This window comes from Zonotrichia albicollis, chromosome 15 (genome assembly GCF_047830755.1).
Source record: "Zonotrichia albicollis isolate bZonAlb1 chromosome 15, bZonAlb1.hap1, whole genome shotgun sequence".
Classification (NCBI taxonomy): Eukaryota; Metazoa; Chordata; class Aves; order Passeriformes; family Passerellidae; genus Zonotrichia; species Zonotrichia albicollis.
In genome coordinates this window covers 10,163,662-10,187,706 of record NC_133833.1, presented here as the reverse complement: position 1 = coordinate 10,187,706, position 24,045 = coordinate 10,163,662, and the positions used below count along the sequence as shown (strand labels likewise).

At 40.8% G+C, this 24,045-nt stretch overlaps 1 protein-coding gene across 5 annotated transcripts in view; it reads right to left on the bottom strand.

Moving 5' to 3' along the window:
- The window catches only part of FSTL4 (follistatin like 4), a 330,553-nt gene that overhangs the window by 16,579 nt on the left and 289,929 nt on the right, over window positions 1–24,045 (bottom strand). For 4 of the 5 annotated variants that reach the window (XM_074551962.1, XM_074551961.1, XM_074551963.1 and 1 more), the window contains exons 7-11: window positions 22,354–22,520; window positions 11,222–11,342; window positions 4,495–4,656; window positions 3,337–3,471; window positions 1,780–1,806 (exon numbers count right to left, since the gene is read on the bottom strand). In XM_074551962.1, the coding sequence (XP_074408063.1) occupies window positions 1,780–1,806; window positions 3,337–3,471; window positions 4,495–4,656; window positions 11,222–11,342; window positions 22,354–22,520 (612 nt within the window). The remainder of the gene's footprint in view (window positions 1–1,779; window positions 1,807–3,336; window positions 3,472–4,494; window positions 4,657–11,221; window positions 11,343–22,353; window positions 22,521–24,045) is intronic. The other variant, XM_074551964.1, reaches the window with a different exon arrangement.

The following is a 24,045-nucleotide window of genomic DNA, read 5'->3' as shown; positions in this document are numbered from 1 at the left end:
TGTTCATACTTTCGTTTAAAATGTGCAAGGTTGATAAGCAGTAAGTCCATCTCTTTAGCAAAATTATAATAAGACTTTCTGTAACCAACTTCTCAGCTGTTCTTTAAATATTCCTCTGCTTCTACATCTGGTAGGATTATCCAACTACTTTCTTTAAAAAGGAGCATAAGGAGCACTTTATATAAACAGCCACGGAGCATCGTGCAGGTGATGCTGGACTGATGAGATGCATTAGAGATTTCATTTCCAAGCAGAAGGGAAATAGCAGTTCTTAGTGCCCAAAATGCCATTTACAGGAACACCAGCAGTGGTGAATCCTTACAGCCCTGCACCAGCCCTGCAGGTGGGGTGTTCAGAAAGAAGTGCTGGGGAGCTCTCCTAGGTGACTGAGCCACTTCTCTGACCTCAGTGAGCTGCATTTGCCTTGGGTTGGAAGGGACTCCAGAAATAAAACAGTGTATTTGCTGTATGTGTCTGTGGCCAACAGTGGCCACAAAACCTGGTGACCAGGTTTTGTCACCATGCCCTGGCACCCTCCTTCTGCCCCCAAATCCTTTGTGCCAAGCCCAAGCTACCCAGAACCTTCCTGCTGAGGCTGGAAGCCCAGCTGTTGTTTAGAGGCCCTACTGACAAAGGGGCTTTGCCCCCTCCAAAAGCAGAGTGAGCCTGAAGCCCTTCTTGGAGCAGCAGGGTGAGGGAGTTTGGGGGTTTGCAGGGGGAGCAGTGTGAGGGAGTTTGAGGGGTTTGCAGGGGGACATGGCTGAGAGCAGTTTGCCACTGCACAGCAACCCTTCCCACTCAGCTTGAGGGACACCAAGGTCTCAGCTGCCTCACAAGGAGCTGGCAGATGTGAGAACTGGTTTACATCTGCACCTGAACCTCAGAACCTTCCTCCAGGGAGTGGTGTCCTGCCCACAGCCCTCCAGGAGCCCAGGGTCACAGGGTCCCCTCTTCACACCTGGGCTCCTCACCTACAGAGCCAGATGGACAACCTGCGTGAGAGCCCCTTGGGCTCTGCATGATGCTTCTTACTGGGTATTTTGGAAATTATGACAGCACATGCATGTACAAAATAGGGTGATTTTAAGGCCCTCCATGATATCCTTGAGTCAATTAGCTGCTCAGGATGGGTTTTTGTTTTACTTTGGCTTCCAAGATACACAGTTGACGACCTTGTGAAGGGCACACTGTAAGTTTGATCAAACTAGAGCTCTTAACTGCCAATTAAAACAAGGGGAAATGGGGCAACCTTTACCCTGCATTGATTCAAAGGATAGAGGGAAGAAAACCTGTTGTGGTTTGGATTTTTGTTTTGCCTAACAGTCAAGAACAAAATTTCTGTTGCTCACCTAGAAAACATCAATGCATGCTATTGAAAAGAAAAAGCTTGAATTGCTTGCTTAAAAATGCAACATATTGAATTTATGCCTTACTTGTTCAATTATGGTAATTTGAGAGCACTTTTGACACTTGTGTGATTGCTAATGCAGCTTGAAAATCTCAGGCTACTCACATTTCTGGCATTATATATAAAATTCATATTTTTATATATTTTATGGTCATCTATTATTTTACAGTGGGAAAATGCAAGAAGTTATAGGTGCAAGAGTGACATCTCTTATTTGAATAATTTAGCTTTTAAAAGTCTGGTCTGTACTTAATCTGGTGACTGTGAAAGTTGATAGGGTTAGTGGCAAGTCAGTGGAGAATGGCCCATCATGGAATTATTAAAGCAGACAAGCACATTATCACTACAACAAAAGAACTTTACTGCAGTACCTTCCTCTCGCCACAGTATGTTTGCAACTGCAGCATCAGAATATTGGGAAAGCCAGAAAATAATCAGGAAAAGAAAAAAAACAACAAAACAATGTCAAAACTTTCATTGTATCAAGTAATTGAATAAATACTCATGTTTACATGAACTGTTCAATTGGTGAAAATTTTGTAACATTCATTCAAATAAAATACCAGGAAAGACAGAGAGTTCTAAACACATTTGCTCCTTCTAGAGACAATTAAGAAACTTTGACATGGGAAAAATCCTTCCTGAAATGAAGGCAGCTGTGCAAAGATCAATGACCTACTAAAGAGGAGCTGTTACCTTCAAATGCAGCTGCAGGTATGGCACAGCCTGTGGTTTTCTGTGCAGGTTCAATGAGGAAACACAAGGTGGAATTACAGAATCATTAAGGTCGGAAAAAACCTCTAAGATCATCGAGTCCAACCATTAACCCAGCTCTGCCAGGTCCAGCAGCATCTTTCAGAAGAAGCCTGAGGCTGGCAGCCACAGCAGCTCCAGCAGCTGCACCCTGGGCTGTGGTGTCTCTTGGAACTTCAGGCAACTGCATTCTTTCAGGATTCACACAAGCTTTTAAAGTACACCTGCATTTGAATTTCTGTTCCAGATAGATCCAATTATTTCTCAACATACTGTAATTTCCCTTACTCAAGTATTCAAGGGAAAATGACCAGTAATAACAAGAGTATATAAATCTAGTTAATAAGGAATAGGATCTCTTTTCCAAAGATTTTCCTTGAAAGCTCATATTTATGGGTAACTTTGTTTCAATTCTTGCTCTATATTAGCAGCCAGAAAAGCAGTAAAAATCCCATTTGCACCTAGACTTTTAGTATCACCATAAACCCAGGTAATCTCCCAGGCATTCAAGAAAGCAGAACTGGGAAAGATCAGGCCTCTGGGAGCTTTTCTATGGGACAACTGATCACCTCCTTCAGCAATTCTATTTTGGGGTCAGTGTGGTCAAGACAACACGGCTGCACTCCTATGGGAGATGTGGGAGGAGCAGCTGGGAGGCTATTTGTCTTTGAGGTGGAAGATGATTTCACACTGAGGGAAACCTATTTTGCCAGTCAGTGATGTAAAAACAGGTAAAATAATTTAATCATGACATTTTTCAGATATCTAAATATTCAAGAATTTTGACTGGTAACTGGCTTCAAAAGAAGCCTTATACAGAAATCAATGAGATTTATAGAATGTGACAAAATATTACATCTTGGATTCCCTGATATCTGAAACTATTGCCAATTTGTTACTCCAATAAAGCTGTTATTCATCACACACCCAGTATAATTCTGGCACATGAAAGACACCATCTTCCTGGACAAGATTTTACCTTCTCTGCATGATTTGTACCCCCAAAAAGTGTCCAATCCTCTGATCAAAGTGCATTTAGAACTGTCATTACCTTGTGTAAGATCCAACTTACTGCATGCAATAGCCTGAACTAAATTACACTAAATTAAATTACATGTATGCCATCACATTCCAACACTATTTAAAGGAAGAAATGCATGGAAAATTGAGCTTACGGGTCTTTCTCGCTGAGTCTTCGATGAAAAGGGAAGAAATGTCCTCGTCCACTCCCACCTCATTTTTGGCAATGCAGGTGTAGGCACCAGTGTCTTCATAGCGAACACTGCTGATGTGGAGTTCACTTCCATTTGCTGTAAGAGAGACACTCATAGACAGTGCTCCTCACTGCTGCTAATTACTGTCCCTGCCTTAATTGCCCTCCATCACCACAACCCCCCAGTGAAGGCTCAACAGGGTGGTTCCACCCCACTGTGTTTCCTCCTGTTTAACTAGAGGCTTTTGGGGATTCTCATGGGAGCTGGTGTCTTGCTCCTTTCCATCAGCACATACACCCTCCACACCAGAAAAGAACAAAGAACAATCTCAAGTTAAACTATAAATTACATTTCATTTATTTCTTCTTTTTGTTAGAAAAGTGTTTTGGCTTTAGTAGAGAAAAATTAATTTTGGTTTTGCAGACTGTTTTTCGTCAGATCACAAAAAAACTTTGGTTTAAAGGGGTCTCTACAATTCCTCCTACCATTTTTCTTTCTGCAGTGGGACCAATGGCTGAAACCTTTGGAACTTGTTGAGATATTGTATGTGCCATGCAGCAATATCAGTGCTACCAACACAGGCTGAAGGGCACAATCTACCAAAGCCAGACTGGGGCATGTGTTGAGGATGGGGTTATAATTTTTACACAGAAAATTGCAAATTAATGTTTTTTCCTTTTGCTATGCCTGTTGCATCCTCATTTGAATGGGGACCTAGAGGAGTTAAAAGCCCAATTCCTTCAGCAGGGCTGAGTGGGAGAATGACTCTCAGCTGACTTGCATCCAGTGTGGGCTTAGACGTGAACAAATAATTTAACGAATTTCTCTTCAAATAATTTAATGCATTTCTTTTCTCCTGTGCTGTACACAAGAAGCAAGGCAGTGAAGAAACAGGCAGGCTGTCTTTGAACAGAATGCAATTACCACTTACATCAATCAATAGTGTATTTCCCAGGAAATTCACAGGAGAAAGAGATAAAAAGAAAGAACAGGGGTTTTATAACACGATTTCCAACAACTGTGGCTTAGCAAAGTACAAGAACTTCTGGTTTAAAGTGCAAAATAATCCTCCTTAATCCCTGCCTACAATACTTTAATTAATCAGAATTCTGTTCTTACCGAGGAGCGATAGCTGTTTGGATAGTTTTGGCATGATATCAATGCCGTTCTTCAGCCAGGTAATGCGGGGATTAGGGATCCCTTCGGCGTGACATTTCAGGCTGGCTGAAACACCCGGCTCCTGCGCCTGCGTCTCGGGGTACACGCGGATCACCGGAGGCACTGCGGGGGCAAGCAATGGGGAACTGAGAACTGGGGACTTGAGACTGGGGAATTGGGAACTTGAGACTGGGGAACTGGGGACTTGAGGAATTAGGGACTTGAGGAATTGGGGAACTGGGGACTGGACTTGAGGAATTGAGGACTTGAGGAACTGGGGGTTTGAGGAATTGGGGACTTGAGGAAATGAAGACTTGAGGAACTGGGGGCTTGACGAATTGGGGAACTGGGCACTTGAGAAATTCGGGATTTGAGGAATTGGGGACTTGAGGAATTGAGGACTTGAGGAATTGGGGAACTGGGGACTTGAGGAATTAGGGACTTGAGGAATTGGGGAACTGGGGACTGGACTTGAGGAATTGGGGACTTGAGGAATTGAGGACTTGAGGAACTGGGGATTTGAGGAATTGGGGACTTGAGGAAATGAAGACTTGAGGAACTGGGGGCTTGACGAATTGGGGAACTGGGCACTTGAGAAATTCGGGATTTGAGGAATTGGGGACTTGAGGAATTGGGGAACTGGGGACTTGAGGAATTCGGGACTGGGGACTTGAGGAACTGGAGACTTGAGACTGCGCAGGGGCTGCAGAGCCACTGCTGTCCTGCAGTGTCACGAGGGGCTCTGAGCTGAGAACTAAGCTTGGTCTGGCTGTCAGTGCAAGCTACATGAATGATTTTTCTACAGCTTGACTTTGAGGGCAGAAAATAGAAAATAATGCTTTTCCAAGCACTGGCATGTGAGAGAAGCTGAGGATGCCCCATCCCTGGAAGTGTTGAAGGCCAGGCTGGATGGAGGTTGGAGCAACCTGGTCTAGTGGAAGGTGTCCCTGGCCATGGCAGGGGGTTGGATTGAGATGATTGAGATGGTGTCTAAGATCCCTTCAATCCCAAACCAGTCCGTGATCCTATGATTCTATAACAGAAAAGAGTAAACTAATACACTGATGCAGGGAGGAACCTTGTGATCCAATTCTGCATTTAGACTTTCACTGAGTGACTAACTGAACTTAACAGCTGGATTAAAACCTAACGTGGGCACTCACATATTGAAAAATTAAAGTATAAGCTTCAGATATTCACTGAATCCAGGAGGGAATTTGAGTTCTTGCCTATGAAAAATAACTTAATCTTCAGTATTTAATTATCCATCAGGAAGTGGACTGTGTATTCATTACTTCTTATTCTGAACAAATAAAGTGTTTATCAATTACTTCTTTTCACTGAGAGGTTTTTAAAACATGACTTACCTTGTTCACAAAGGCACTCCTGAGCTGTTTAATATACTCCACTGGCAGAACTACTAATTATATTACAATTTCAGAGATGTTCATTGATTTTCAATCATCTTTCCTTCACTGCTCAAACCAACAAGGCTTAATACCACCCATTAACTATTTCTTAACAATTTACTGACTTGCTTTAAAAAAAAAAAATTGCAATACTGCAGCATCAGTGAAAGATACCAGTAAGACTCTTTCATCTTGAGGGAAAAATAAAAGGAAACGTGAGGTTGTCTCAAACCATGGCTGATGGTATCTCTATTTCACAATGAAGCAGTCAACTTTTCTATCAGATTGGGAGATTTTGAGATTAATGATGTAGCTGCTGAAAGCTGCACAGTTTTATAAAACCATGGCTAGAGTCCAATGTGGATCTGGCCAGCCTGGATGGGATGCTACTAGTAACATTTTTTGAATGAAATGATTGAGTAAGTGAGGCCCATTGAAGGCCAACATGATTTACTTAGACTCACATCTGAAGGACAGTGTGCCTCCTACAAATGCAGAGGAAAAAGATTTACAGTATTCAAGGCCTGATTCTCAAATCCTGAAATCAACTGACTTGGCTGAGATCTCACATGGCCACAGGCACCAGAGCAATTTCACTCCAAGCCAAGTGTCTTCTCACCCACCAGCTCTCAGAGACAGAGCCCATCCCAGTCATCACCTATTTAATCTCTCAAAACCACTGTGGGTTGTTATTTCCTTAATATTGTTTGCTTTAGGCTTTCCTGCTCATCTGGGCAGCTGTGTCAGCATTTCCCAGGCTGGCTACAGAATCAGGGCTCTGCAAACAGACTGAAATTTCATCCCTCACATTTTTGCCTCACACCTTGATAGCCTGCACATGAATAATCCACCTATTTTACCTGGATGGCTGCAAACACAACAGATTTATACTGCCAAAGGTAGCTCACAGGTCCTAGACACTGAATCAATGCTCTGCATGAAAATTAACTTAAAATTATAGCAAGGTATCTTTTCAAGAGTGATTAATAAGGAAACTGTTTGTTTTCACCTACAAAGAGTATGTGCTTCACCTCCATTTCTGCTCTCTTTTCCTTTTCCTTCTATTTTTAAACTTTTTATTTCTTCTCCCTTGTCTTACATAATTCACTGCACAGGTAAATTATTTCATGCAAATGCCTTGTGATAACAGCAAACTGCAGAATATATTTTTATTGTCCTTGCTACAAATTAATACATTCCAAGTAAGCACATTAAACTTGCAAAGATTTCAGTTCCAGACTTTGGGATATATGGATTACCTTTTGCTTTTTCCCTTGGTGAATATATATCATTGCTAACCATTACTGTGTCTGCAGCCAAGGGCAATATAAAAATGCCATTATCTTAAGCAAAGTAGGAAGAAAGAGGCATTGAAACAAGCATGAGATTGGGTAGATTGCCTACCACTGCATACTGAGCAGCACCTCACTGGTGAGCAGACCAATTCATTACTACAAAACAGCTCAGGTGATAAAGCACACGATGAGCACAGATGGTGCCACCAAGGCCCAAAGACATCCATTGCTGCTGTAGGAGCTCTATACTCCAGGGTGTAGCAATAATTAACAGATTAATCATTTACTCGAGATGTTTTACATTTATGATTTGAAAGAAGCTTGCAGCATTTTATGTTTTCTCCTGAAAAGCCACATTAATGAAACATCTATGTTTGTAACATCTTCCTTACTGGAAAATTTGGCCTATTGGACCCTTATAATTGGGCTGAGGATCAAATGGCTTTTTTAAAACTATTTTCAAGGAATACAATATTCTGATTTATGCTGATGTTTTTCTGAGTGCAAGGACCAAGGAAAATGATGCCCTACACCCAGCAAATCTCCTACACTCAGTAAATCTCTTGATTTACCAAGAGACTTACCAATTTTCATAGTTGATTACTATTTTATGAGATTCTTTATCCTCAGGACCTCTTTTTTCCTTTTGAAAGTGCTAAATTGCTTCCTCCCAACAGTTAGTGTACATTGCACACATTTCCCAAGCAATATCCATACATGGGAGAGAACAAAACTTTCCTGCTGTTCTTGGCTCCTCCTGATCAAAGATACCAGAATGCAAGATGAACTTTTCAGTCTTAAACTGTTTAAACATTGCCTTTCAGCACAATTTCTTTTCCTCCAAAGATGTTAAGGGCAAGCTACATAAATACACTGACTTAAATTTTACCAGTAACTGTGAATCCTAAGATTGATGAGCTCAACCAAACCTCTCCCATCAAACAAACTGAATTTCACACATCCAGATGTAAGCCAGCAGGTTGGGGCATTCACCTGGTGACCTTCATATTTTCTGCCAAAGAGGATTCTCATCTCTGCTTGTCAAAATAAGCATCTGGATCTACCCATGTTATTTGGGATATCCTGAACCATCTGAAATAAAGGGAAACACTGTATAGCATTCAGCAGTTGAGCAGTAGTAGAGCTCCAAATCTCAGAAACATTTAATGTTGTCAAAATTGGGCTGCAAACTTTCTATTTAAGCTTGTATTTCCTTATTGTCTATATTACCTAATCAATGTAAGAATCTAGCCTAATGTTCTAAAAAGAGACAAAGAAAAAAAATAAGCTAAAGAGCATTTAATATGGTGGATAAAAGCAGAGGAAGTGAGCACATGTAACTAGGATCAAATTCTTTTGTGAGATCACTGATGTGTCTCAGAAGGAACAGTAAGACAGGGCCCAGGTGGTCTGGAAAAGGACCAAAGGATGCTGGAAGAATCACTCCAGCTTTGAAAACACTGGATTAACTGAAAAACATTCTAAAAGTTATAACCTGCCTGTAGAGACACAGCAGTCTTGGGAAGGGTGAGGGATAAACCCTTTTACTTGTAGTTGGATCTTCTTTCTCTATTCTCTCCCAAAAGCCAATGGGAGATGTGAAAAGAAAAATTCTGATAATTTTCACAAAATAAAAAGCCCCCAAGTTTTTGATGTTGAAAGTAGATCAGTGCCTCCCTAGAGGAGACAGGCGAGCAGATACACCCAAGTTCTGGCTGATTTGCTTCTGTCACATTCTCTTACCATTCTAGTCCAACACAAGAAAGCAACAAAAACCCTTCCATGCTGAAGATGGAGTTTTTAGTTTGATACAGACAGACAGAGACAAGCCCCAGTGCTGAACAGAGCCCATCAACTACACTTAGAGTCTCAGCATCTTCACTCAATTCAGCTTGGCTCAGTTTCTTCCCTCTACTCCTGTCAAGAGAAATTCCTCAATTTGTCCTTTAAGTTACTAAAACTGAGGTTTCTTTCCCTGTGAAAGGCTCTGCCTTGGGAACCCTCCAATGTATTTGAAGGCAAGCAATGTTCTCCTGCCATCAGGGCTGTCACCCCTGCATCAGCTGCTGGAGGAAACTGTGACACAGGCAGAACAGGAGGGAATAGACTGATGTGGGCAGCCACATCAAGAATTGCAAAACCCCAGCTTTGCAAAGCCTAATGGCTCACAAGGGAATATCAGATGCTGTGAGACAAAGATTTCTAGACCCTGCAGTGTTTTCTAGCAAGCCTGAGTTGATACCAGAATGCAGGGCTTTTTCTTCTGTATTTAGTGAATATATAGCATATTAAAAAGCCCACACAGATAGTGTTTTTTGTATAACAGGATTATTCTTTTGGTAAGAAAGCCCCCATGCAGCTATGGTATGAAACTACCACTTAAAAAGAAAATGTGATCTTTCAATAACAAGTTAAATCTAAGTGGCAAGCGTGAGCATGGAACAGATCACCCCCTCCCCACACTCCATTAAGCTCTCCTCTCATTCTGGTTTAAGTTTCAAAGCCTTTGGGCCTTCTATTCTCAGTGCTGATAAAGTCTACATTGTTGTCTGCCAACTAAACTCCATTCAGGCCTCATAATACATCACATAATAGACATGGGATTAAGTTGTTAGCTGGCTTTTCTTTCAACTGCCATTCATCAAACAAACAGCACTTTGAGGAAGGAAACCTATTTTCTCAGCTGCAGCAAACACGACTTAGTTATCCAGGTTGCTGAGATTTACGGTTTACTTTCTCAAAAAGATGGCAAATTATTATGTAGAGACATTTAGTCAGCTTTCATTCAGATCAGCCAGATACTTTGTGCTCTCCTCCAGGTACTTGTGTGGTGGGGGGAGCACTTACACATGTCCAGAAGACCTGAGCTGAAGTCAAAACAAAACCTCAAAACAAAACCACCATGGCTCCTCTAAAGATGCACAAATATCCCTCTTTACTGTTTCTCCTCTCACTGCTGACCTCTGTGTCACCTCTGTGACCTGCTCTACCAGCTGAAAGCTCTCCTTTGTGCAGGTCAACACACATCTAGAGAAAGGAATACTAGTTTTCCTTATAATATATATACCCTGTAATAAAGTTACTGTATTTTCCTTAAAAATAAATGCTTTCATACCAGAGTACATCCCAGAGTGTACATCCCATTTCACACCAGAGTGTAACCACAATTAGTAATGGGTGCCCCTGTCCCGTGTTCTGTAGACACTGCTGGGCACCATCAGCACATGTGAAAAGGGGTTGGAAGCTGGAAAATGCTGTTGCTGCTGGGGAGGTGGATATTCTGAGGGCCGGTCCCTTGATGAAATGCTGGCTCAATCTAATATAATTTTAAACTACATCCAACTGAGTGAGTTTGAGGTCAGGAGATAGATAGTGAGCACCTGAATATCAGTTCCACCAGGCACAAATGCAGTCCAGGGGATGGAGGTGCACGAGAATGCTGGAATTGTGTGATTCTCTCACCTGTAAAATTATTTGCCCTCATTTTGCAATCCAGTGAGCCAGTGTAAACAGCCCTCAGCAAACCAAGCTCAGTACAACCAAGTAATAACCTGGATATACAGCTGGAAGTTAGCTGCTTTTGGAAACACTGCTGTATTTATTTAAATATCCTGGGCTATTTCATGCAACAGAAACAATTTTCTGGAAAAAGAAATTATCGAGGCTACACTTCTGTTGACAAAAGTAGTAATTACTTTAAGAGATGCTTGGAAAGGCTGCTCTTAACTCTATGAAAATGTCACTGACAGCTTGTTTAACAATGAAGATACCTCCTGAAGCCCAGGTAATTATACACATCCCCCCTTGACACTTTTATTTTTGACTGCCTGTGTGACAGTGTGAGTGAGCAAACCCCAAGCTGCATCTGCTCTCGTGCACATATAATTTGGGCTGTGGCTTTACACATCTCTGTGTGAATGAGGTTAACACACAACTTTTCTCAGGGAATGTTTTCATGGAATGTCACATATGCCATTTACTAACCATTCACCTGAAGGATGTGGGTCTGATACAGCTCTTCATAGCCGTAGGCATGACAGGTGTAATTGCCCATGTGAATTGTTGTTACCTTGGTGATGTAGAGGGAATCATCTTCTCCAAAATCCTGAATGGAACAAAAGACAGGAAAGGTGCCTTATTATTTAGTAGCAACATTTTAAGCACTACATGAATGGATACTACCTGCACAGAGGTTTTGATAGCAATGCAGCCTGGGGACACAGCTTGAATTTTGAACAGTAGGCTATAAAGTTCATAAATCAACACACAGGGAGAAAATGAGCAGCGATTTAAGAGTAAGGTAAAGTGACTCATCTGAGAATATGAACTTTTGTGCTTTGTTGCTAACAAGGCGCTTTTTGCACATAAAAAAGATGGCCATTTCCAGCTGTTTAATTTATGGGGGAATTTAATATCTACCTGTTAACCTCAGATGCATAAAATGCTAACATTTGGGTGGGTTAAGGTTTCCTTTATCTGTGCTGGTTCTTAGAAAATGCACTGCAGCTTTGAGACCTGATGAAAAAGAACTGAAGCTCTTTGTTACTTATCTCAGACAATATCCTAGGCAGGAGACAAGGAAGAAGACAAAAAGCCTTTTCTCAAACATACCTGTTTAGTTCTGTAACTGCTTAACAAGTATCTTTATTCATCCCCTTCATCTTTCTAGTCCTGCTCTTGCGTTGTTTCAATTTTTGATTACAGATGGGAAGGATTGAGTTATTAGACACATTTTTGGCCTTTGATTATGCTGTACAAGCACCCTGCTTAGGAATTTATTTAAATTCATTATTTATTTAATAATTTCAATGTTTATTTACTGAATTATAGCTAAGAGAACCACAGCATTGATGGCTAAATGAAGCAGCTTCTCTTGTTACTCCACCAACGTTCAGACTGCATCTTCAGAGTGTGTTTCTATGCAAACTGTGCAGGATACATTTTGAAACAGCTCATGAGCTGAAAGAAAGATTTTTCTGTAATCATCCTCATGTGTGAAGTATGTCACATTGAACTCTTTGAGTAATTTAACTACAATATTATGGGAAAATTCAACTTTGAGTCAGGGTGGCACAAATCCAGTACAACAGGGTGAATGCTGGAGAGTGGTTCTGCTTATGAAAACACAAGGATTTGTTTTCAAAGCTCCAAAGTGCAGCTGGAAGCAGCCTGCAGCCCAGGGTGTGCAGGGAAGCCCTTCAGGAGGTGCTGCCTGTGTCTGGGACATGCAGCAGTGAGGAGGTGACAGCTCAGTGCCTGCTCTGCATGGCAGCACCCACCAGGGGGGACAGACTAAACAGGAACATCACTTTGATCTGCTGGCTCAGAGTCCAGAACTTGGGTGCTGATTCCTTTGTGCTGAAGGAAGGGAATCCACACACACACACAAGTTCTGATGCTGCTCCTTCCCTGCTCACCCGTGGCAGCTCCAGCTCTGTGAGGAACCATCCACATCCCCCTGCTGCTGCCAAGCCCTGCCCAGGACCCAGAGATCACAGGCTGGGGCTGTTTGATCAGCACATGGGCTGATTTCTAAACCCAAACCTCCTGGGGCTCCTTACATCTCACATTTGCTGCCTGCTCAGGGTGCATGTGCTTTGCAGTTTGAACCTTCCTTTCCAGACACCACACTTTGAACATTTTTGACGGAAGCTGTGATTCTGCAGCAGACGTGCAATGCCAGCTGGCTCCCTTCAAGAGAAGCACAAAACAGCCCATCTCCTGCAGGATTGATCTGGCACTACTTCTTTCAGCTCAGGAACCTTCTCCAAAATCCTCTGTTGGGCATTAAGAAGCACATTCATGCTGCACCTCTCAGTGGCAGGTCAGCACTGGCAGAGGGGAGAGAATTCTGAGAGCTTGCCTAGTTTTTAGACATATTTTAAGGCAGGTTGAAAGTGAGCACTGAGGAATAAGGAGTTTACTGGCAGGACAAAACCCTTCCCAAAGCACAGACCTTCACCTGAGAGCGCACAGATGCACCCACAAGAATAACCTGGTTCTGCTGGTTGTGCTGCTCCCATGGGCAAATGTGTGAACAATTATAAATAACCAGAGTAAATCCACAGATTATCTGAAATGCATTATCTATAATCAAAAGCATCTAAGATATTACTGTCACCTTGGTCTCAGGCATCTGTGCTGTGGGATAAGCTGGTTAAGTTCTCCAATACATTCTTACAAATATCTACTCAAAAATCCCCATTTCAAGCATTTGCCTGTTTTTTGGTCAATTAGATTTTTCCTGATGGAAAGCAAAGATGCATGAGTAACTGCTAATGGAAAATACACCAACCCTGTACAAATGATACTTGCATGAGATACATGAAATTCTTGCACTGGAGGGGACTTAATAACAGTTTTTGTAAGTTGAAAGAAACTAAAATTGAGTTTTGATTAAGAAAAGCAGGATGGCTACTTTAACAGAATAATTTAGTCCAAGGAATTGTGGAAAAACAGGATAATATAATCTTCTCTATTTAACTATGCTACTTCCTTTAAAATATCACAGAAAAATATTCTGAATGTTTGGTTTGTGCTCTGTAATTGTCTTTTTAAGGATGATTTGTTTATTTCCAGTGCATATTGGAATTATATTATTATATTATTATATTATTATATTATAATTATGTATAATTATATATTATAATCATATTATGCATACATAATAAATGTATTAATATAAGCAAAAAACCCTTGCACAATTAAATAGGTGCAACAATATTGTATTATTAACTTCCTTTCCAAAAGTGTTTTTCCTGAAAAGCAGGGCTTATACTGGTAAAAGCACAGTTTGTGACTTTTAAAATCTGTTTTCTGACTTGTGGTGTTTAAAGAAAGTTATCAAAGATGATTTAGGTCAGTACCATATCACCATGTCAGGCATAGAAGGGAAACCCTGTATTAGAACCTGCACTCAAAGAAAATTCATATATAACTACACAATTGTTAGGAATTGAAAGTGTTTAGGAGTGGGAAGGAGAAAGTGATGGTGGCATTAAATGTTTAACACTGAACTTTTTGTTGCTGTAAAAGCAGACTGAATTCTCTAACAAATTAATGACTTTCTGTGTGTTTATTGCAGCTCACAGTTTTCTCCCTGTGTTTCCCTGTGGATATAGTTAGCACATCACAGTTCCACTGTTTCATTTTATATCTATGGATGCATTCTTATGCACAAGCACTTTCTTTGTGTATTTCATAAGGGTGTATTTGGAAGTGCTGTAAAAACCCAAGCCCTGGAGCATTAAGAAATGATGAGTCTTTGATTCCTTAATAGCCTCTAACTCCACATCGTGCAGCCAGGAGTGCTGTGCTGCAGTTGGAAGCTGTGGGATGTGTTTGAGATGTGCCCCACATCCCCCTCCATGCTGCAGTGCCCCTGGGAGCTCTGGGAGCTGCTCCCAGCCCCTGCCCTGTGCTAGCAGGGTGTGAGTGAGCACTGACAGCTGCTGAGCTGCTGCTCTGTGTGCCTGGCACGTGGATGGGGTGGGCAGAGGGAATGGGAATAATTCACCATGGGAAAAAGCAGAGGAAATCATTTCACATGTTTTGACTCAGTTCAGATGGCTTTTGCTTGTTAAGCCAGTTCTCCAAGTCACCACAAGCCTGAAAGCAGACAGAGCAGAACAAAAACATCTATAAAACTGATGCAACATAATTCTTCTCTCCCCAAATCTATCCCAGCTTTAAACAGTATTATCAGGCTGTCAGGGAGGCTCAGCAATTGCTGCACACCCCAGGGAGTTGTTATGCCCTACTTGACCCCAGTAATGCCCCACAGTGAACTGAAAAGACATTTAAATGTATGATCCCAAGAAGAACAGGTAAACAGTAGAAAGGCAAAACCAGAAAACTCTGAGATATACTTTGGTTTTCCTCATTTACTTGGAAGGTGAATCATCATGGAATCATGGAAAGGTTTTGGTTGGAAGGGACCTGTAAGCTCGTATGGTCCAACCCTCCCTGCCACCTTTCACCAGACCAGGTTGCTCCAAGCCCTGTCCAACCTTGAACCCTTCCTGGGATGGGGTGTCTCTGGAATGGATGTGGATGCTCAGGGATGAGGCGTCTCACCATTTTCTTGTGAAGAGGAAGTAGGAGAAATGATGAAACTGGAGGGAGTACCCATCTAACCCCACAGAATCATCAGCCCTAAATCAAAGCAGCCAGATAAGGGCAGGGTGTTCTCACCTCTACCTTATGAATTTCATTATAAAGTAATTTTTCAAATAAAAATAATTCAGAAAGTTATGCTTATAATTTCTCATAATTGATAAAGACAACTAGTGGCAGCTGATAAATTGACTTCTCTAGCAGTTTGTATCACCATCTTTCTCCCTTTTTCAAATAAAAAGTTCTCTGTCCTTCATGAACTCTTTTCATGTCTTGCATTTACCCTTCAACCAAATGTTTGATTACATGACCTCAGAATATGTTTTATCTTTTCAAGATGTAAAAAAAAGCATCACCCTGCATTTTACATTGATAACAGCTTGGTAATCTATAAAATATATTAAAAAAAAGTTGCTCTAAATAAAAAATAACAAAGCAGATCCTAGAAAATGGATATAATTTTTTTTTTGGTACAGTATTGCCTTTCCTCTCCATCACTACTGATTACCCAAGGCATTGGTCTTTCCAAACACAAGATTTTTCATATTTATTTATCCCATTCCCATTCTAATGCATTCCCTGGTCATGCACCCTGCTGCAGTTCAGGGACACCGTGCTCAGAGATGTGTAAAACATTGCATATTACTTGTAAATCTCGTTCACATTCTGTCTCAAGTGAATTCCAGCCTGTGATTGTAACAGCACAAATCTCCTGCTCTGACACTCAGGAAGGAGCTGGCAGAGAGGAGCCACATTAACCCTGGATGCTGAGCTAGCTGTGGCGCCACAGAGTGCAGGGCACTGCCACCCACCTTTGGCCTGTTAACATGCTAACATGCCTTAGGGTTGTTCCAACATTTAAGCCCTTTAAATTTTTTGTCAAAGTTTCCTGGTTTTCAGGAAGTTTGAAGAGGAGTGAGCATAGATGCTTGTTATTTTTTTGGTTAATTACCAGTTGCTTGAGAAAAAAACCCTAAACTTGACATCAAACCATAAACAGGAAGAAGAAACAGGAAAGTCAATCCCACTGACATGAAGGCAGAGATTCCCCACATCCCCAGCTCTCAGGGAGGGCACACTGGCACCAGGCACCCCCCAGTACAGCACTATGGGTTACACTCTCCCTTGCTCGAGCCCTTTAGACCCACACAGTGATTTAAATCCGTCCAAGTTAGATGCTGAATGCTCCTAATAAATACTGGCCAGGAGGGAAGCCCTAAAGACAACCAATACCCTCTCACCACGATGGTTTAAAGCGTTCATAGCAGAAATAATGGCAGAGGGAATGAAGTTCCCTGTGTGGTTCCTCTCTCAGGAGATTTGCTTTCCTAATACTATTATTACTCCTACTACTAATAAAAATTCACTTCATTTTAACCCCTTCCATTCCAGCCCAAGGAAGCTGGAGACCTCAATGTGGTTTCAGTGCCTACTGACAAAACCAGTCCTGGCAAAGAGACTTGCTGGTGCCACCAATTTTCCACCAAAACCCCAGAATGGTTTGGGCTGGAAGGGACCTTAAAGCTCATCTTGCCCAACCCCTGCCATGGGCAGGGACACCTTCCACTATCCCAGGCTGCTCCAAGCCCCATCCAACCTGGCCCTGAACACTTCCAGATGAAGAAAAACACCATCCTGATCTCAGAATCACCAGCAAAACAACCAGTATTAACTAGTTCACACTAAAAAAGCTTGCCTGATCCTCAGTGTCCTAGAAATCTCTCTCTGATAATGTTTACAGGATTTTAAAACAAAATGTACCCAAGCATTTAATGAGATTATTATTATGTAAAATCTACAACAATGGCTATCACTTTGGAAATGATTTCTCCTTACTAATGAAATGCCTCTGATCTTTTTTACAATAGATTTATGAGTGATTCATATAAAAATGATAAAAACTAAATTAATCATGGGTCCTTAAATCACTTTCTTTGATGCTTTTAATAATTCATTTCTAGAGACAAGCTGAAAACTTATGCTTCATTAATATTATTTGTTCTTGGTTTTACACATCACTTTAGTCATTTACATGGAGAGAAATTCAGCCTTAAGCAAATGCTAGAATACTGTTGCAAACATAGCCTGATGGGGCATTAATTTATCTTTTCTTGTTTTTCTGCTCAAAAAATTTAACACAACATGCTGCTGAATCAAAAATTTTTTGCCTTGAAAATATGGACATGAATTTCTTAGATAGTTCTGTAATTATAATATAACAAAAAAATGGGTAGGTTTTACATCCTGAGAAACTCAGAGAAAACACTACAAGAAAAATGAATAGTAGGTACATTCCTCTAAAAATGCAAGTGGATATAATTTCTGTAATCTTCATTATGACAAAATGTGAGACTATATATTTAGAATATACGGTCAGTAGTAATTTTGCACTTAACCTCTATTTTAGAGCCTGTAAATACATTAAGAAACTATAAGCAATTTTGTAAACTTTGATTTGAAAGAGAAAAAATTTGGTTGTAAATATCCAACTTTGTGTAACTTGCTCCCATCACTGCACCACTGCAGTATCTAGGATGGCCCAGGGTTTGATGATTTTAATGGCCCTAATTCTATTAGAAGGGAATTAATGGGGTTATTCACACATGAGCTTTTTATTATTTAACGCGAATCTGCATTAAAAGCATCAACATGAATACATTGTCTTCGTACAGACTATTTTAATGAGAAAACTAATCCCAGTGACTTGCACCTTAAAGGTTGGCTGTTTGCTTTGGGTTTCAAATATTATACCTGGAAAGGGGACATTTTCATGAGCATGCATGAAATGTGTCTCAAGACAGGTGGGCACAGCTCCTGTAAGGGCCATGGGATGCACATGGAGGTGATTTCCCAGGGGATGGGGAAATCCAGCAGTCAGGGCCTGTGGTCTGGAGCTCTGGGCTTGTCCCTGGGTGGGATGTTTGGTGACAGCAAGGCTGTGCCGTCCTACCTGACACAGCAGAAATGAAGAACTCTGTATTTACACAATTTATATTGTGTAAATATAAATATATAAATTCTATTTTTGAACTAATGACCCAATGCCAGTGTGAGTTAAAGTGTACAGATAAAACTGAAATGAGTAATTAAAGGCACTAATGAGTTTAGGCTATAGCTACCTGCACTACACTTGTAATTCACCAAATTCTTATCTACCTCTTCACCATATTTGTTTTCTTATGGTAATCTTCTCTTTCACCATGCTTCTGAAGGAGCAACTTATATTTATAAATTATATCAACTTGCACATGTTTCTCTGGAGATAATGCCAAATCATGTGAAACAATACCCTATAAATACTATATGCATTTGACTCCATGAGGAGTTTATTTTATTTTCAAATTGAGGAATGCTTTCATAATCATATACTTGAGAAAACATATCACTTGTTCCTAGGAGGCAAAAGTATATTATTTTGAATGATTACACATTTTAACCACTTCACTTTTGTAGTCAGAAATCAATTTATAGCTATAACAAATTTATCAGTTTCAGCTACATTATAGTTATTTTCTGCATGAGAAAAGTTGATGTGACTTTATTAAAGTGGAACTGCAAAGGGACTTCTAATGGATAAATAATATGGATGGGTAATTTATGGAGAAATAATATTTTTATGCTAAAAGCAATCTTAAATGTTTGCAAGAGAAACTGTTTAATTACATGTACCATTAGGATGGCTCTTTTGCAATAGCTATGTGACAACTCATTAACAGAGCTCCCATAGACAGGACATGACAAATTGTTACTAGTTGCTTATGAAAGCTTCTGATTAAGAGAGCAATGAAAAATAATAAATATTTTGTTGCCAATCAAGATATCACATAAAAGTGATTTAACTAATGCAGTTAAACAACGAGGCTTTATAGTTATTCTCAATCTTTCAGTTCAGTGCAAATTTAGGCTTATCTAGGTTTTTGTTGACTATCTCAGTCCCTCCCAGTATTACCCTGAAACGCAGGTCACCTTCTCAGATCACATTTGTCATGAATCTGGAGAGAATAAAGCAACAAGGGGCACTTCAGCAAAGCCTTTCCTCCGATGCTTTCACACCTGGCTTGGCAGGATTCTGTTTTTTCAGACTTGAGCTTCTAATTTCATTTGATTTCTTGAATTAGCATTTAGAAGAGAAAGAGTTTAATTGAAATATAATACCAGGACTTTTCCAAGTGTGTGACTATCCTGTAGGTCTGTATGTGATTAGCAATGTGCCAAGAGCAGGCAGGATTTTCTTGAAGTTAAAAAGGTACAATTAATCTCCTGTTGCACTTCCAATTAGCCAAATTGCCAACCTTATTGTGAAAAGCAGAAATGCAATTGAGTTTCTGCTTGAGGCATACTAAAGGAAAACTGGAGTAATTTAATTAACTACCTTCAAGTACATTAAGAAGCACACTGCCTTTACTTTCTGCTGTCAGGGCCTTTAAATAGATTATTGTTTAATGTGAGTTTGTGTACCCACGTAAGGCTGAAGCTTTGAACTGTCTGCTGCCAGCCCCTGACCTGAGCTGTTTGGTGTTCAGGAAAACACCAAGATGAATGGAGGGATGGAGCCCCTCTGCTATAAGGGAAGGCTGAGAGAATTGGGATTCTTCAGCCTGGAAAATAGAAGGATTAAGGGTGACCTAATTGTATCCTTCTAGTACCTGAAGGGAACCTACAAGAAAAGTGGAGAGGGACTTTTAAACAAGGGCATGTAGTGACAGGAGAATGTGGCATGGATTAAAAGAGAGTAGGATTAGATTAGATATTGGGAAAAAATCCTACCTGTGAGGGTGGTGAAGCACTGACACGTTTCCCATAAAAGCTGCAGATACCCCATTCCTGGAAGTGTCCAAGGCCAGGATGGATGATGATTTTGGAGCCTGGTCTAGAGGAAAGTGTCTCTGCCCATGGCAAGGGGGTTGGGACGAGATGACTTTTAAAGTCCCTTCTAACCCAAATCATTCTGCGGTTCTATGATAAATAAAAGGCTGCATTCAGCAGCTGAAGGACCATCCCTGCTGCCACCAAGTGCTTCAGACATGCAGGGGCCCATCCTCAGTAGCCAGAGAGTGGACATGCCTGAGCTCAAGCATCCTACATAACACCCACCGTGGAAGGGGGAAAATAAAAAATGGCCAAATTGTGCCTACTCAAGCAATCAGACCAGAATACAGACAGCAGTGTATGTACAGAACATAAAATATTTACAGAGTGTAATTAAAGATGAAAAAGTTGTGGAGGTGTTCATTAGACTAGAAAAGTTGATGTTCACTAGTAGCAGGTGTTATGTGACAAGGTGATAGAGATCATAAACTGATATGTGGCATATTCAAATTGAGGCACAAATCTTGTTTTTTCTCCTTGTAGCAATCTCAGAGTGCTCTTCTGGTATAGTTTCTCAGTGATATACTAGTTGAAACAGATCAAAAAGTGATGGTTTTTTTGCTGTATTACACTCCATGGGAGTGGTGAATGATTCAGGAACCAGTCAGCTCATGTGCAAGGACATAACTCTGCCTCTTAACACAGAATCACCAATGAGAAACAAAATTACTTAAAAACAAACCAGAAATCCACTTGGGCCAGTGCCAAGTTATCTGAAGAACTGGCATTGCAGTCATAAACCGTATTCAACATTCTGTTTAAAACAGTAGGAGTTGCAAATGAACCCTCAGAGCCAAGTACCATCAGTCCTTCAATGATGTGTTTCTACTCAGGTTCTTGGACGGCCATTTTGTGTCCAGTTCACACAGGAACTTTAATTATTTAAGATTAATGTCATCATAACCAAAATTTCATAAATGCAAGCTAAATACATGAAATTTTCATTATTTTTGGCCAACAAAATCCTAAGACTGCTCTTTAGCCTTCAGAGGCTCTGCTGCATTTCCACGTCAAGCTCAAAGTAGTGACAAGAAATACAAAAAAATTTAAAAAGATAATACTTGCTGTGATGAAAATAAAAAGATGTTTAGATGGTTTTAATTACTAAGTTTGTGCACACACTAATTACCTATACATGGTGCACATGATTTTCCTGCTAAGGAAGAGTCAACAAATAAAGCACTGAGATTCTGTGTGTATTTCTGTCCCATGTGCTGTAATTTTCAAATTTTACTGCAGAAGAATAAACTAAAGATTTTTCCCATTTCAGCAATCCTGGATTCACAACAATTTAGGGAGCTATAGTATTGACTGCAACAACTCTGAACTGAGTGGTTATCAAATTAACAAGAACTGAATAAAAATATAAATCAACTCTTGCTGCAGTGTAATTAAAATAAAACCTGATTTACCATATACTTTAATGAAAAGAGAAATGAAATACAGACCATATTTTTTGTACACTACTTTTCACTCTCTCTGTAATTAAATGTTATTAAATAAATGAGTAAGTTTATACCATCATTCAGGTATTGTCTTTACTACCAACTATGACTCAGAGATCAGACCAGCACTGTGAATTAAAAGAGATTCATCTTCCTTCCTGTGAGGGCATCGCCACACCCTGCTGAATAATCCCATTTTTAAACTGCTTGTCAGAAACAACAGCGAAGGAATGAGAGAGGAGAACTGACTCAAAGGCAAGAGAAACAGGAGGATCTGAGATAAAAATGGATTATATGGTGTAAAGAGAGGAGAGATCCATTGCCACCACAAATGTTTTGTTTCATCTTCTTGATGAACCTGTTTTGTTGTACTGGGAAAGACACCCCTGAGGAGTGAGTGGTCTGTAGAGCTGTTTTCCCCTGAGTTTTGAGGTCTTTGGAGCACAGGTTCAGACCAATGAAAGAAGCATAATTTCAATTAACTTATTCCAAGTACTCCTGCTCTCCCCTGCGCATACTCTGCTTTGCTTTTATTCCTGAGACATACTCACATAAATCCTAAATGTTGCACCAGCTTCCGCTTTCCATAACAACAAGACAAAAGCTGCACCCTTACAACCACCACCTGCTAAAGGGGGCCATACTCAGGGTTGTGATCAGACAATGACAGGAGAGCTCAGGACGTACGTTGATGTCCTCCAGGTCGAGGAAGTTGAGCACGACGCCGTTGCGCTTCCAGACGATGGGCGGCCGCAGCGCCCCGCGGATGCCGCACGTCAGCACGGCGCTGAGGCCAACGGTGATGGTGGTCACGGTGACCCGCTGCTCCTCGGGCAGGCTCAGCTGGACCACCTCTGCAAAAGGCAAGGGAACAGGCACAACATCAAACATCACACAGGGAAGCTGCTCCTGCTCTCCCCTCTCGGACTTTTGTTCTCATTCTGAGAATAGCTTTGGACGATTTTGGCAAGGAGATGGGGTACTTATGCTACACCAAAAAAACCCCATCAAAAATAAAGCCAAGTAAGAGACAAATTGAATCTGTCTCAATGAAATTCCCTGCACCCCTCTTCTGAATCATTTTAGCTGTAGAATAAGGGCACTACGATGGTCAGCTGGCCAGCCTGGCTGCTGTACTTTATACTTAGTAGTTTATACTTAATAGTTTAAAGCAGTCAGAAACAGAAGGACAAACAAAGGCTCTCCAGCTTGAGACCATCTGGGCTTGTTTCTCTACAGCACTCCTCTCTACAACACTTTTCACTCCACTACCTCTCTTTGGTAGGAAAGCCTCTCAAAGGCTCACCTACCAAAAATGGTACCTCAAAAGGTATCATTCTTGTACTTTTAAAAGGTACAAGGATGAGTCATGTTTGTTCCTTGAGGAAGAATTAAGGTTAGACTGCTGCCACTGAAATATAGATAAACCTAGTTTCAAACTGCCTAAACACTGGAAGTCACCAAGCTTGAAGACTTGTTTACCAAACACAGCCACATACGGCACCTGAGATACAGATGTCCTAAATATAAAAGCTTTCTAATATTTTATTTAAATTAAAATCCCAGTTATTTTGACTTAAGTATGCCACACAAAAGAAATTCCTGAGGTAGCAGAAAAAACTGAAAAACTCACCACCATCTCTCTGAAACCATACTATGTCACATAGTTTCCTTCTGGCCACTGACATGAGATGCGGCTGCACCTTTTGCCATGTGTGATCACACAGAGAGGTCAGACCTGATACCAGAACTAGCCTGGGTGCAGATTGCCTTTATGTAGCATTTTGGCAGCAGTGACAGTGCCTGGGCAGTCAGGCCACATTGTCCAGGCTCCCCTAACCACAGCTTTGTAATTCACAGCATGGCTTTTGCTTCCTCTCATTCCCAAGCTCTGCAGTAAGTAAACTATCTTACAGGTAATTTATGAAGACTGGTCTTTTAAGGTAGTGGCCCGTTGAGAGGAACAGGGAATGTTCACAGCTGGTGTTACTTTGCTTTAGCCAACTCTAAAACCTGGGTTGGGGAATGAAACAACCTGTCCCAGCACCAAGGGTGCTTCTTCCTCATCTCCACTGGCAACAACAGCAGTAAAACATAAGAGAATGATGCTGCCTCAACCAAGGCCATGTGCTGTACGAAAAAAAAATCCCCTTCAAGCAGTGGTAACATTGTAAAATGACATACAGGGGTCAGGTTACTCCCTGCCATCAACTGGTAAAGTTACTCTTCATCCTGTCCACTTACCTCACAACTCTGTCATCATATCCAACACAAGATCTGAATGTCACTTGCATGGAATAAAAATGAAAAAAACCCCAGTATCGACATTTGCAAGCACAATTTTCCACCTTTTCACATATTATCTAATTGAAAAATTGC